This window comes from Nansenia antarctica, assembly GCF_963989245.1.
Source record: "Nansenia antarctica genome assembly, chromosome: 7".
Taxonomy (NCBI): Eukaryota; Metazoa; Chordata; class Actinopteri; order Argentiniformes; family Microstomatidae; genus Nansenia; species Nansenia antarctica.
Window position 1 is genome coordinate 6,246,804 of NC_137677.1, and position 15,875 is coordinate 6,262,678.

At 48.8% G+C, this 15,875-nt stretch overlaps 1 protein-coding gene across 1 annotated transcript; it reads left to right on the forward strand.

Moving 5' to 3' along the window:
• Positions 1-3,281: 3,281 nt before the first annotated feature.
• On the forward strand, positions 3,282-14,965 carry LOC308163057 (mast cell protease 1A-like; the record flags this gene model as incomplete). Its single annotated transcript, XM_080537237.1, has 4 exons — positions 3,282-3,342; positions 4,158-4,311; positions 4,803-4,944; positions 14,804-14,965. 4 exons carry the CDS (start codon positions 3,282-3,284, stop codon positions 14,963-14,965), a joined length of 519 nt encoding a protein of 172 aa, XP_080393363.1.
• Positions 14,966-15,875: the final 910 nt, after the last annotated feature.

Consider the following 15,875-nt stretch of genomic DNA (forward strand, 5'->3'; position numbering starts at 1 on the left):
GCCGCCGACAGAGGCCAGCCACATCAAACGGGCCTGTGGAGGGGCCCTAGCTTGTGAACCCTAGCAACAAACACCTCCTGATCCTCACCTACCTCTCAGCACCAGGCAGGCAGGCAGGCAGGCAGGCAGGGCAGACAGGCAAACAGGCAGGGCAGGCAGGGCAGGGCAGGCAGGCAGGGAGGCAAGGCAGGCAGGCAGGGCAGGGCAGGGCAGGGCAGACAGGCAGGCAGGCAGGCAGGCAGGCAGGCAGGCAGGCAGGGCAGGCAGACAGGCAGGCAGGGCAGGTAGGCAGGCAGGAGGGCAGGGAGGCAGGGCAGGGCAGGCAGGCAGGGAGGCAGGCAGGCAGGCAGGCAGGCAGGCAGGCAGGCAGGCAGGCAGGCAGGGCAGGGCAGGGCAGGCAGTTAGGGCAGGCAGACACCCAGCGCTGTGAGCTGTGAGCCCAGCCAGTCAGACACCGGGGCCTCCTGCCTCCATTGAGTAAAGATGGACTGCCTGCACCTCATTTCCCCACCCGCTCTGGCCCCCCACCTCTCAAGTAGTATTATTATGTTAACTTCCCCTGCCACCAAAACACAAAAGGCGGTTAAAAAAAAAAAGGTTAAAGTATTTAGGAAATGCTTCACGGACGCATGACGAGAGGGTTCTGACACTTGTTGTTGTTGTGGAACAGCGTGCCGACGAATCCACGATACTGGAAATGTGTCGACAATGTTTTTGTTTTCATTTCTTCATTGAAGAATGATGCAATCTAAAAAAGTGGACCATTTCCTGTTTTATAGGCTATACTGAGCACAATACTGTTCAATATATGGAAGAATATACTGAAGAATGACAAGATTATGTTGTGCATTGGTTTGGGTACATTACAATAGTTGTATTTGCATTTGAGTGTCCATTGGTAACTTATACGTGCTGAGTATAATGATGATGTTCTAAACGAGATCTAAAAAAACGATTTAAACAATAGATAGCAATTGGTTGGCCTATTAGGCGTAGAATTCAAATAATCCACATGTTTCAAATGCATCTTCCATAAACATTGTAGTAAACTTCATGTCAGGAGATTTCTATAGCACTAAAGTGATGGTTATACGGTACATACACTACACATACAGTGTTCCCACTGTGCAGAAAACGAGCAATTGTCTCTCTTTTTTTGATCAGTGTGTTCAGAATGGCTTCATGTGGTTTGAAACAGGGAAATACAATGTTGGTTGGGTGACAGCCAGAAGGTTGTGGTTTGTAGTCTCTGCATTCTCTTACCTAAACAGAAACAGGCGCACTTGCTACAGTATGTTTAACCAAACAGCAGGAACACATATGTGACAGGTTATGAAGTCATACATGACTTTCATTTGGAGAAAACAGGTTTGCTGAAATGTGGTGAGAAGATCTCTTTTTTTTTTTTTTACATTGAATACAATCCTGCTGTCAACCATTCTCATTGAGGATGATATATTACTAGCATATTCAATAACATTCTGAAATACGATATTTTATCCCGTTCTTTTACTCTGAAAGAATGCTTTTTAAAGGCTAGATACCCATTCTAGATACCCGGTCTTGTTGAGTGTAGTGCCCTATGTTTCCTAACCCCAGCTTGACCCCTAGATTGACCTTTGAAATGTGACACGTTCAAGTCTTTTGGTCTGCATGTCGGCAACCAATCAAAACGTAGACTTTTCTTTTGAAACACGGAACTACGTTTCAACGTTGCTGAGGATCACAACACGAACTCGCTAGTCGAGCCAAAATACTGCAAGGCAATGGATTCGGTGAGTAATCCCCACTGCTACCTAATTAACTGTAACACTACTTTACATTGTTACTTAGCAGGCTCACAAAACAAGCCGTGTTAGTTGACTAGCGATGTGTCATTGATTTTCAACAACACGGAAATGTACTCACATTTTTCGAAAGAAAGGCATGTGGACCAAATGATCGGACTGTGTCACAAATATCCATTACACACACACAGACACAGACACAGGCACAGACACAGACACAGGCACAGGCACAGGCACAGGCACAGGCACAGGCACAGGCACAGGCACACGCACACGCACACGCACACGCACACACACACACACACACACACACACACACACATTGATTGATTGATTGATTGAAAACTTTATTCGAAGATTTGCAGAAGTAGGTACATGAAAGTACATATTACATACAAGGTCAACTAACAGGATAAAAACCCAAGAAAGCCACTGGCTTATTTCAATTGGGGTCCTTGATTCTCAATTCATCGTTACATGTAAGACAGACAAAAAAAAAAAAAAACTAGTACTATCTACAAGATAATACAGACAAATAACTAGTACTATCTACAAGATAAACATACATCCAGACACACACACACACACACACACACACACACACACACACACACACACACACACACACACACACACACACACAGGCTGACTGGTAAGTTCAGTAGACTGTTAGACCAGTAGGCCTCAGTGTTGTCTGGAAAGGTTTTCTCTCTCTGCTGGGGAAGTTGCACCATCTCATGGTTGAAAACCTGCATAGATACGATGTGTCAGTTTAGCTCTGTATGACTGTCTGGCTCCCTCTGCTGGACATATTACTGCACTGCATTCACATAAACACATTGTGAGCGTGTTTGAAAGGATACATTTTGAGTGGTTTCTGTCCAATCAAGGCTCACACAGTTTTTAAAACAAGCCCTGTGCCAGTTTACAGGACAGTTTACGGGACAGTTTCCCAGGCACAGATTAAGCATCGTCCTGGACTAATAACTAGTTTATTTGAATATAGCTACATTGAATATGTCATTTTAGTCTGGGATAAGGCTTAATCTGTTTAGAGGAAACCAGGCCTACATTGTTTAAAAAAGATCACATCATGAATATTTACATCCTCTGAATTACAATGCCTTTAAAATGTAGGACAGTGATCAGAAGTGATTAAACCTCGGGCCATCTGAACAAGTATGGATCAAATTATCCTGAAACCAGAAGATATCGACATCATTAAGATGGTTAGATCTTAGATAGTAGGTTTACGAATACAAGATCACAACAAATAAATACAGCATTTTCTTGATGGCACTGTTCTTCCAGTGCGTGTTATAATGCAAGGCGGCTTGCTAAAGGTGTGAAAAGATGAACACACTGAACATTCACACGTTGGTTGAGCACCGCGTCGCTAGCAGCGGGCATCCTGTGAAGGGTTGATAAAGAAAAGCAGCACGTCTTCTCATCTTGTCCTCTTGAGGACCACCGTCAGACTGTCTCTCAGACAACATGGCCGCTTCATCTCTCCTGCTACTGCTGGTCAGTCTCCTGCCTGCTCTGGGGCTCACTGGTAAGTCCTGACATGACCCTTTGACCTTTACTCATTCTTGGGTTGGAGAAAAAAATAATAGATTTTCGTACTTTGAATACTCTCTTAGGATCTTAGGTACTATTACCTAAAGGACTCTGTGTCTGTGTCATTTTAAATGTATCTTCAGTATTGATATTGTCAAGTCAAGTCAAGTCAAGTATTTGCGTCCCATCCAGATGAGACACTTTGCAACATTGGTGTAGACACTGGTTGGTCGCAGTTTCCCTTTTTGTGCAAGGATGCAACACCCACCACCGTCCCCTTACACACCAAAGGGCTGCCCTGCATGTCTGTGTCATTTTAAATGTATCTTCAGTATTGATATTGTCAAGTCAAGTCAAGTCATGTCAGTTTATTATAGCACGTTTACATACAGCAGCAGCTGAACCAAAGTGCTTCACAGGTGTAGAACAGGTAAAATGCAGGAAATTAAATAAGATGCAACACAGTACAGTACAATATATGATAACGTTTAAAAAAGAGAAGAAAAAAGGACTAAAAACAATAAAACAATAAAACAATAAATATTGTGATGGTTCCCAGCTTTAAAATGCTGTCCCTCTTGAAGCTTCCCTTTTTGGACAAAGGCGTCTGCTAAATGCCCTAAATGTAAATGTAAATGTAAATGTAAATGTAAAAATGTAACATGACTCCAGGGTTGCAAGCTGTATGACAACTGACTTTCGATAACTAATAAGATAATGAATTCCACTATTTCCAAGTTACTTGAACTTCATAGGCCAAAGTTGCTTCTTTGAGTTTAATTTGGCTAAATCTCTCTGTCTCTCTCCCAGCCCACCTGGACTCTGGGGTAGTGAACGGCAAAGAGGTCAAACCACCACACTCCAAACCCTACATGGTCTCTGTGCAGGAGCACAAGGCACACACATGTGGGGGGTTCCTGGTGTCTGAGAACTTTGTGATGACCGCAGCCCATTGCTACACATGGTAACAGTCTTATTGATGGTGCTGAGAAAATGAAAAATGACAGGTTTATCAAACCAGATCTTGAGTTCAAACTTGAGTTGTCGTTAGTAAGATCTCCAGATTTGAAAGTCAGATAAGATAAAGTCAGGTAAGATAATGTAAGATTCAGATTCAGATTCAGATTCAGATAACGTTTATTGCCATTATGCTTGACACATATAGGAATTCGTTTTGGCATTACAGTAGGTGCATTTATGCTTTTTTCACATGTATACATGAACAAATACAAATACAAATGCAAAACAGGACAACACAGGACAGACAGTGCATTGAATAGTGCTATATATATAAAGTGCAGTGCAGAGTAAGATAAGATAAAGTAAGATAAGATAAAGTAAGATATGATAAAGTAGCTAAAGATAAAGTAATAAAAAAAATAAAAAAAGAACAACGATTGTTTTGCTGTTTAGTTTTCTGTAGCAGACAGATAACTCAGTGTTTCCTCTCCATAGGGGTGTGAAGCTGACAGTTGTGGTGGGTGCTCATGATCTTACAAGACCGGAAAGCAGTGCTCACAGGATTGATGTGAAATATTACCACATCCACCCTGGTCACGAGCCCAAGACGCACCAGAACGACATCATGCTGTTGCAGGTACAGACTAGTAGATGATCTGCAAAGTATTTACGTGCAGACATGACTTACAATAAACTCTGAAAGACTAGATCTAATCAATCACAATACAAAATGTACATACAGTATAAAATGCACAAACTCTACCAAGTGTCGTTTCATATCCATGTGCTCGATAAACCTGAATAGTGTGTTATTACAATGTGTTGTCATGTGTTGAGTATGTCATTTATGAGAACCTTTCCATATCAGCCTATTCAATAATGCATTGCATGATCTAGAGTTCTAGACTCTAACCACGGTCATGTCCTCTTCATCCAGCTGGAGAAAGCCATCCCAAAGAGCCAGGATGTGAAGCCCATCCCTCTCCCGAAGAAAGACAAGGACATCAAGGCCAAGTCAGTGTGTAGCGTGGCAGGCTGGGGAGCCACCACCACGAAGGGCCCTGCAAGCGCTCGCCTTCGGGAGGTCGACGTCACTGTTGTGGACAGAAAGACCTGCCTGAAATCCTGGAAGTCGCCCAAGGATTTACCCCCCTCTACCATATGTACTACTGGTGGCAACAAGGCTGATAACAAAGGCATTTGTAAGGTACAGACCGACTGTCATCTGCTTATCCTCCTTTAGAACACATTTAAGAAGAAAAATGACATACTTTGCAAGTGTAGAGTAACTTGTGTGCAGTATTATGGTGTCATGATTATGGTGTCATCATTTATTTCTACTGTGTTTCCGTCATTCACTGCAGGGAGATTCGGGCGGCCCTTTGGTGTGTAAGGGGACGGCGGTGGGTGTTGCGTCCTTCCACAAAAAGGGGAACTGCGACCAACCCGGGGCACCCAGTGTCTACACCGATGTTGCAAAGTGTCTCATCTGGATCAAAGGCATCATGGGACGCAAATAAGGCACCGACGGAGTGATTAATAAACATACATCACTGTGTCAAACAGAAAAGACTACTTGTATGTGTGTATGTGTGTGTGTGTGTGTGTGTGTGTGCGTGCATTTACATTTACATTTTTGGCATTTAGCAGACGCCTTATTCCAAAGCAATTAATACATTTGACTAAGCAAGTGAATCATCAATCCACCAGTCGTAGCAGGAAGAGTAATCTAGCTCAGGCCCGGGGCCATTGGCAGTCTCTGTGATAGAAGAAACAAAAAGAAACAAAACAAAAATAAAATTTTTTTTTTTTGTGCCTGCTTGTGTGTGTGTGTGTGTGTGTGTGTGTGTGTGTGTGTGTGTGTGTGTGTGTGTGTGTGTGTGCATGCGTGCGTGTGTGTGCATGCGTGCGTGTGTGTGCATGCGTGCGTGTGTGTGCATGCCTGTACACTTGTGTGAGTCGGCCTCAAGTCATTTCCCGTCCTATCTATCTAGCAGACGTGGGCTACAGACACATACGAAGACCACCTATCTTGGTCAACCACACACACACACATCTTTACAAAGGTTATTCTTGCCTCATCATATTCTTAACATCGTCGTTATCGATAAACACAGGCTCCTTCAAACATGTGGTCGTGTCTGGTTCCACCAAGGCGACGCAGTGCTGAGAAACCAAACCTCAGAGAGCAGCCTCTGATCCAGGCTGAGGGCTGGTGATCTGTATGTATGAGTGGTAAGAAACGCTGAGTCATGCTGTGAACAGAGCAAAAACCCACCAGAGATCCCACCATCAAAGATGACTTATTAGGGTTAGGGTTAGGGTTAGGGTTAGGGGGTAAGAGTGATTATGGCAAGAGTGATTAGGACCCTTCCTTTTTTGCTACATCACCTCAGCTCTAATCTAATGTGATTGGGCCAAAGAGTTGAATGATGAGACCTCGTTTTCCACAGGAAGTGAACATGAAGGTGTCTGGTGTATAAAGGTTGCATATGCAGGTAAACCACCAAGTAGTACGTTTGACAAATCTTCCAAGCATGATGGTTAGGCCGGCCGTGTACAACATTCTGCTTGCTGCTGTCCTGAGCTACCTAGGTCACACTGGTAAGTCCTTCTTTAGATTTTAGCACTATGGACACACCGTGAGCTTAGAATGATACGGTTCTATCTCCGTTTAGAATGAGAAGGTTCTATCTCCGTTTAGAATGAGAAGGTTCTATCTCCGTTTAGAATGAGAAGGTTCTATCTCCGTTTAGGGTAGTTCAGAGATATTGAGCGTCAACGTTTTTACATTCCATTATGTTTTGTGAGATGGAACCTTTGTATTTTATGAATTACTAACTCAAAAATGTCAACATTTTAAAAATAACACCACGCAGGCATTAATAAACACCTAATGGATCAGGTTATGTAAAAAAAAATCCATTTTGACAAAAATGGAGATAGAACCATATAATTCTAAGGTCACATATTCATTCTATCTAGTCATGTTGTTTTGTTCTTACTGTGTAATGTACACCATGTTGTTATACAGCTGCATTTGGAAGCCAAATCATCAATGGGAAAATAGCTAAGAGGAATGTCCTGAAGTTCATGGCGTCTGTGCAGAAGGATGGTAAACATGCGTGTGGAGGGTTCCTGATCAGCGAGGACTTTGTGCTTACGGCCGCACACTGCGACAAGAGGTGACTCCGGACTGTCCGGATACTGCTAACTATATCTATTTATCTTTGGTCACTTCTGTCCTGTACTACTGTCACTTTTTTATTTTGAATTATGCCTATAAATATATATAATATATATATATATATATATATATAAATATAAATATGCCATTTAAATGAATGTGCAATAACACTATGTGCAATATGACAACCCTCGGGTACATAAGGTTCAGAGATAGGAAATGTTAGAATAGGTATAGCATAGCATAGAGTACAGCACAATGTTTTATTTGTATAGTATAGTATAGTGGATAGTGTACATAGCCTTTATTTATGTAAACCAGCTCTTTTCCCTTCTTGTTTTTAGTTTTCTTTCCTAGCACCAGGGGAGCCACCCCTCCCAAATGTCGTTGTTTGGTACCTGTACTATATCAATGACAATAAAGACCATTCATTCATTCATTCATTCATTCATTCATATTGCCTTATGTCTTGTACTGCAATGTCAGGAACCGAAGCCTAAGAATTTTACTCTCTTAGACTTGTGTAATGTGACGTAACAATAAACTTGAACCTTGAAAAAAAAAAAAAAAAAAAGGTTTTTTTAACTAGAAGAAGGTGATGGAAGAAGGTTTTTCCTTCTATCAATGGCCCCGGGCCTTAGCTGGATTACTCTTCCTGCTACGACTGGTGGATTGATGATTCACTTGCTTAGTATTCAAATGTATTGGTTGTAAGTCGCTTTGGAATAAGGCGTCTGCTAAATGCCCAAAATGTAAAATGTAATGTAAAAATGTTGAAACTTGAAACTTGAAACTCACGTCTGCTTGTCTTCGATGGCCTAGGACAATAATCATTGCATAAAATTAAAATGTGCATACAGTACACCGACGTCAAATGTGAAATACTTAATGCTAGAGCTTCCTTAAAACCCATCAGACTAAGAACCATTAATTGATTTATTCCTCTTTTTCTTTTAGCAACATGAGTGTGATTCTCGGTTCCCACAACATAAAGAAAGGCTTGGGGAAAGCTGTGAGGTACAATGTGGAACGCAAATGCAAACACGAGTCATATAAACAACCCAAGAGTGGCAATGACATCATGCTTCTGAAGGTATACAGATATGATATCTACTGAATCTGATTCAACACAATTCTTATGACATGCATACAAATATAGTGTATAAGTGACAAAAAAGTTTAAATTTAAATTTAAATAAATAATATTAATTCCTACAACAACTAATGATTGCTCAATTTCAAATGTGTGTTCCAGCTGTCTCGGAAAGCTAAATGTAGCAAATCAGTGTCAAAAGTGGCGATCCCAACCCAGGACAAGGTCTTCAAAGCGAACACAAAGTGTGTTGTGGCTGGTTGGGGCCGGACGGCAACAAACGGTAGAGCTGAGGATGACCTCAGGGTGGTGGATGTGGCTGCCATTGATCTGAAGGTCTGCCAGAAGCAATGGTCCCATCATGTCAAACTGAAACTTCCTGCCAATGTCATCTGTGCAGGCGGATATGTTATGACACGGGGGCGAGGGAGCTCAAGGACACGACACCGGAGGCAGAATACAGTGTTAGCCCCGTAGGGTATTTATTTACAGTGCAGGTGGGTGGAAACACAGATGATGAGTCCGGAGGTTTCAGCCTGGCGGGCTGGGGGTTTCAACCTGGCGGGATGGCGGTAGTGGTTGGCATGGGTTGTGGAGGAACAGGAAAGCAGGGTAAGTCTCCACGGTAGGCCAGTACATAAGATATCAACGAATCACAAGAATAGGCACAAGAGCAAAGTTCATAACTAATCACAGAGGATACTTGCCAGGTCATTCTTAGGGAAGAACTGACGATGAATGAAGGGAGTCCAGGGTAGATGTAGCCAGAGGGTTAATTGGGAGTGGAGACAGGTGTGTTGGTTTGACTGTGGCTGGATAACCCTCCAATCACCGGGAACGAGCTTCACCTGCGGCGGAGAGCACGCTGTGCTCGAGTTGTGGGGGCGGGTGCTCGAGCTGTGGGGGCGGGGGAGGGCGTGTGTGACGGCCCAGCCGTAACAGGACCCCCCCCCGAGGGGGAGCCTCCTGGCGACCGGCCCGGAGCCTCCGGGTGGGCCCGATAGAAGTCCCTGAGGAGGACTGGGGACATGATCTGGGACCGGGGAATCCAGCTCCGTTCCTCTGGGCCATATCCTTCCCAGTCCACCAGGTACTGGAAACCCCGGCCACAGCGACGAGCCCTGAGGAGCCTCCTTACCGCCCACTGGGGGTGGCCATCCACCAACTGAGGAGGGGGCGGTGCAGGGGCTGGTGGCATCAGGTCGCTGGCGACATGGGGCTTAACCCGGGAGACGTGGAACACCGGGTGGATCCGACGGAGGGAGTGAGGGAGGACCAGCCGGATGGCAGCGGGGTTGATGACCCGGTGGATGGCGTAGGGGCCGATGTACCTCGACGCCAACTTCCGGGAGGGGACATTGAGGGGGAGATCCGCCGTGGAGAGCCAGACCCTCTGGCCCACCTGGTACACCGGAGCTGGAGTGCGACGACGGTTGGCGCTTCGGGTAGTTCGGGCGGTGGCCCGAAGCAAGGCCGAGCGTACGGAGGTCCAGACCCGACGACAGCGAAGGAGGTGTGCCTGGACTGATGGTACCGACGCTTCGCCCTCCTGGGTAGAAAGCAGGGGTGGCTGGTACCCCAAGGAGCACTCGAAGGGGGACCGGCCGGTGGCTTCATTCACCATGGCGTTCAGAGAGTACTCCACCCAGGGTAGGTCCTTGCTCCAGGAGGATGGATGGAGGGAGGACATGCAGCGGAGTGCCGACTCCAGGCTCTGGTTGGCTCTCTCCGCCTGCCCATTGGTCTGAGGATGGTAGCCGGAGGAGAGGCTGGTCGTGGCCCCAATCCCAGAACAGAAGGCCTGCCACACCTTGGATGTGAACTGGGGGCCACGGTCGGAAACCACATCCTGGGGAAGCCCGTAAAGCCGGAAGACGTGGGTGGTGAGTAGCTCCGCCGTCTCCGCCGAGGTCGGTAGCTTTGCCAGAGCTACCAACCGCACGGACTTGGAGAAGCGGTCCACGATGGTGAGGATGACCGTGTTGCCTAGAGACGGGGGAAGGCCGGTCACGAAGTCCATGGCGAGGTGGGACCACGGTCGACCGGGCACGGGTAGAGGCCGCAGCAGTCCTGAAGGCGGCCGGTGGGATGCCTTGCTGCGAGCGCAGGTAGGGCAGGCCGAGACGAACTCCCTGACGTTCGCGGCCATGGTGGACCACCAGAACCGCCGGCGCAGGAAGGACAGTGTGCGTAGGGCCCCAGGATGGCAGGCGAAGCGGCTGGCGTGGCCCCACTGCATCACCTTGGTCCTGACGGCGTCCGGGACGAAGAGACGGCCGGGGGACCCCGGTCGGGGATCTGGCTGGGTGCGCTGTGCAGCTCTGACCACCGCCTCGATCTCCAGGGTGACCACTCCAACGACCCGGGAGGATGGAACGATGGTGTCAGGAGTGGTGGGTTCCTCCTCTGCGGCATGGAGCCGAGAAAGGGAGTCAGCCTTGGCGTTCAGGGAGCCCGGACGGAACGTGAGGTGGAAGTTAAACCGCCCGAGGAACAGGGCCCAGCGTGCCTGACGGGAGTTCAACCGCCTGGCCGACTTGATGTAGGTTAGGTTCTTGTGGTCCGACCAGACGGTGAAGGGGTGCTCTGCGCCCTCCAGCCAGTGCCGCCACTCGTGGAACGCCTCCACCACCGCCAGCAGTTCGCGGTTCCCGATGTCGTAGTTGGCCTCGGCGGAGGTATAACGGCGGGAGTAGAAGGCGCAGGGGTGCACGGTCTGGTCCTCCGATCGTTGAGAGAGCACGCCACCGACACCCGTGTCTGAGGCGTCCACTTCCACAATGAAGGGCCTAGAGGGGTCTGGGTTGATTAGGACCGGCGCCGAGGTGAAGAGCCTCTTCAGGTCACTGAAGGCAGCGCTGGCTGCTGGTGTCCACGTGAACTGGCGCAGGGGGGAGGTGAGGGCAGTGAGGGGGGCGGCTACCCGGCTGAAGTCCCGGATGAATCGCCGGTAGAAGTTGGCAAAGCCGAGGAATGACTGCAGCTGTTTCCGGGTGGTAGGTTGGCCCCACTCGACGACGGCCCGAGTCTTCTTGGGGTCAGGGCGAGTCAACCCACCCTCCACGATGAGCCCCAGGAATTCCACAGAGTGAGTGTGGAACGAGCACTTCTCAGCCTTAATAAAAAGGCGATTCTCCAGTAGGCGCTGGAGGACTAGGCGGACATGTTGGACATGCTCCTCAGGGTTCCTGGAGAATACTAGGATGTCATCCAGGTAGAGGACGACAAAGATGTCCAGCATGTCCCTGAGGACGTCGTTCATGAGGGCCTGAAAGACGGAGGGGGCGTTAGTGAGACCAAAGGGCATGACAAGGTACTCATAGTGGCCACGGGGGGTCTTGAACGCCGTCTTCCACTCGTCACCCTCACGAATCCGGACCAGATGGTAGGCGTTCCGGAGGTCCAGCTTAGTGAAGATGGTGGCCCCAAGGAGGGGCTCAAAGTTGGAGCTCATGAGGGGGAGAGGATAGGTGTTCCGGACGGTGATGGCATTGAGCTCACGGTAGTCAATGCATGGCCTGAGGGTTCCATCCTTCTTCTTAACGAAGAAAAACCCCGCTGCCACCGGGGAGTGTGATGGACGGATGAGCCCCTCAGCCAGACAGTCGGAGATGTAGGTGTCCATGGCTGCCTTCTCCGGGGGGGCAAGGTTGTAGAGGCGACTGACCGGAAGTTTGTTGCCAGGGCGGAGCTCGACGGCACAGTCGTAGGGCCGGTGAGGCGGCAGGGTGCGAGCACGCTCCTTGCTGAAGGCCTCTCCGAGGTCGTGGTAGACCTCTGGGATGGAGGAGAGGTCAGGGGGAGCCGGAGGCGGTCGCAGAGGCGATGAGGGGGTATGGGCGGCACGGAGGCACCGGGCGTAGCATGCGGTACTCCAGCTCAGGATCCGTCCCTCACCATAGCTGACATGGGGAATGTGGAGCTCGAGCCACGGTCGTCCCAGGATGAGCGGGGACTGGGGGGGTCTTGAGGATGTAAAACCGGATCTCCTCCACATGGTTCCCAGAGACGGTCAAGGAGAGGGGTGTAGAGCGGTGGGTGAGAGGCCCCAGGCTGTGTCCGTCTAGGGCTGAGACGGAGAGGGGGGTCTCGAGGGCAACGAGGGGAACGGCAGCTGAGCGGGCCAGCTGGGCGTCCATAAAGTTCTCGTCTGCTCCTGAGTCAATAATGGCCTCGACCGTGAGGTTCTGCCCCTGCCAGGAGAGGGTGACAGAGAACCTGGCTGGGCTGGTGGTAGGTGGGGATTGAGAGACACGGCTCACCCGGATTCCCCCTTCGGGTGAGCCTGCCCTTTTGATAGGGACGGGCAGGTGTCACGGAGGTGTCCCTTCTCTCCACAGTAGAGGCACAGGCCCTGGGCCCTTCTCCTCTCCTTCTCCGCCGTGGTGAGGCGGGCTCGACCAAGCTGCATCGGCTCCTCGCCAGTGCATGGGGTGTAGGTCGACTCCCGTGCGGAGGAGGGGTTGGCTGTGACGATAGGGTCCTGGGGGCGTGGCGAGCTGGTCTGGTAGCGCCCTCTCTCTCTCCGACGCTCCCGGGAGCGCTCGTCAACGTCGATGGCTAGGGCCACTAGTTCGTCCAGGGTGGCGGGTCTGTCCCGGACGAGCTCGTCCTTGATGGCCTCACTCAGCCCCTGGCGGAAAGCAGATCGCAGTGCCCTGTCATTCCATCCGCTTCCGGCTGCCAGGGTGCGAAACTCGGTAGAGTAGGCCGCCGCGGTCCGGTTCCCCTGGTGGAGTGACATCAGTCGCGCCCCGACCTCCTGTCCTGCAGTGGGGTGGTCGAAAACCCTCTTGAACTCCGTGAGGAAGGTAGCGTAGTCACCGAACAGGTCAGGGCGGGCGCAGAGGGTGGCCTGGACCCAATTCAGGGCGTCGCCGGTGGTGAGGTTGGTGATGAACGCCACCCGGGCTGCCGGCGACCAGAACTGGCTGGGCTGATGCGAGAACACCAACTCGCACTGGAGGATGAAGCCTCGGAACTGGGCGAAGGCTCCGTCGAAGGGGCGGGGGCTGGCTAGGTGGAGCTCCCGTGGCTGTCCAGTAGGTGGTGCCGGTAGCTGGGCAGGGTCAGGGGGAGCAGGGGGGGGGGCAAAGGCTGCGAGCGCGGCCACCTGTGCTGTAAGCGCTTGGGTCGTAGAGATGAGGTGCTGCATCTGGGTGGCGCGGTGCTCCTGGTTAGCCTCCTGGGTTGTCATGCGAGTGTTCAGGGCCTGGCACGCTGTAGCGGCCGCCTGGAGGAGGTGAGTGTGTTCAGCGAGGATCTGGATAGCCGTCGGACCGGATCCAGGGGTGGGAGATGGTGCCCGGTCCTTCGTGTCGTCTGAGCCCAATTGCATGGTCAGTTCTTCTGTTATGACACGGGGGCGAGGGAGCTCAAGGACACGACACCGGAGGCAGAATACAGTGTTAGCCCCGTAGGGTATTTATTTACAGTGCAGGTGGGTGGAAACACAGATGATGAGTCCGGAGGTTTCAGCCTGGCGGGCTGGGGGTTTCAACCTGGCGGGATGGCGGTAGTGGTTGGCATGGGCTGTGGAGGAACAGGAAAGCAGGGTAAGTCTCCACGGTAGGCCAGTACATAAGATATCAACGAATCACAAGAATAGGCACAAGAGCAAAGTTCATAACTAATCACAGAGGATACTTGCCAGGTCATTCTTAGGGAAGAACTGACGATGAATGAAGGGAGTCCAGGGTAGATGTAGCCAGAGGGTTAATTGGGAGTGGAGACAGGTGTGTTGGTTTGACTGTGGCTGGATAACCCTCCAATCACCGGGAACGAGCTTCACCTGCGGCGGAGAGCACGCTGTGCTCGAGTTGTGGGGGCGGGTGCTCGAGCTGTGGGGGCGGGGGAGGGCGTGTGTGACGGCCCAGCCGTAACAGGATATGAGACCAAGAATGGAGCATGTCAGGTTTGTTCATAGCACTAACTGTCTTCGAGAAGGGGGGGGGGGGGACAATGTTGTTGGAAAACTAGGATGATGTTGAATCATGTATCTAAACCATCTAGGGTTAGTTTCTCAGACAAACTAGTCCTGGATTAAAAGTATTTTTCAATTAAGAATCTTTCCCACTTTCTATAAAGAATGTTGAAAGTGTTTTCTAGTCCAGATGAAGTAGGTGTTGTTTATCTGTTTCGGGCAAACTGCCAACCTAATGAGTGTGATTGGGTAATATTCGATGGCTGATTTCCTGTTCACTCCCTCTCTTACAGGGTGATTCTGGGGGTCCTCTGGTGTGCAATGGAGTGGCAGTGGGAATTGTCTCGTTCAACTTGGACAACATCTGTGACTATCCAACCATACCCAATGTTTATACTCAGATATCAAAGTTCTTACCCTGGATTAAAAAGGTCCTGAAAAAGAAATCATGTTAGGATTAATAATGACTGAACGATCGACTGTGTGCCAACGTGTCGTTTGTTTTTTCAGGGAACTGTCTGCAGCTAAAATATGCTTTTAGGATTTACTGACATATACATAATACATAATAGTAATTTAGTATGTTGTTAAATATCTTTGTATTGGGGAAACGTTGAAACAATCTATGCAACAATATGTAGACAGCAAGCACTACCTTGCGTTGTCAGGAAAATAAACATGCTTAATAACAAAAGTGGGTGAAATTGTTCTTACGATGAGGTGGAAGTATTTCTCCAAGTTTGGGAGGCACGTCATGTTTGTTGCCCCCAAACAATATTGTCTAATCATAATTCTTCTTATCAATGCCATTATCAATAAACACTTATCAATAAACACTTAGAATTATAAGGTTCTATCTCCATTTTTGGTCAAAATTGATTGTTTTACATAATCTGATCCATTAGGTGTTTATTAATGCCTGTGTGGTGTTATTTTTAAAATGTTGAAATTTTTTGAGTTAGTAATTAATAAAAGACAAAGGTTCCATCTCACAGAACATAATGGAATGTAAACACTTTGAAGCTCAATATCTCTGAACTACCCTAAACGGAGATAGAACCTTAGAATTCTAAACGGAGATAGAACCGTATAATTCTAAACTCACGACTTGATAAGACACAACGAGGAAGCTCTGAGAAACCCAACCTCACCACAGCCTTTGTTCCAGCCTCACGTCCACTCAGAACGATAGACTCAGAAACACAGACCACAGTGAGCCTCACTGTGAACATCTCACCATGAAAGAAAACACTAGACCATCAAAGACGACTCATTACAAAAGTTCAATGCTGATCTTAGAGACATAGTCATTTGAGGGCTGGTGGTGGAAGTCGAAATTTGAGGACGGGCTCATCGTAATGCACG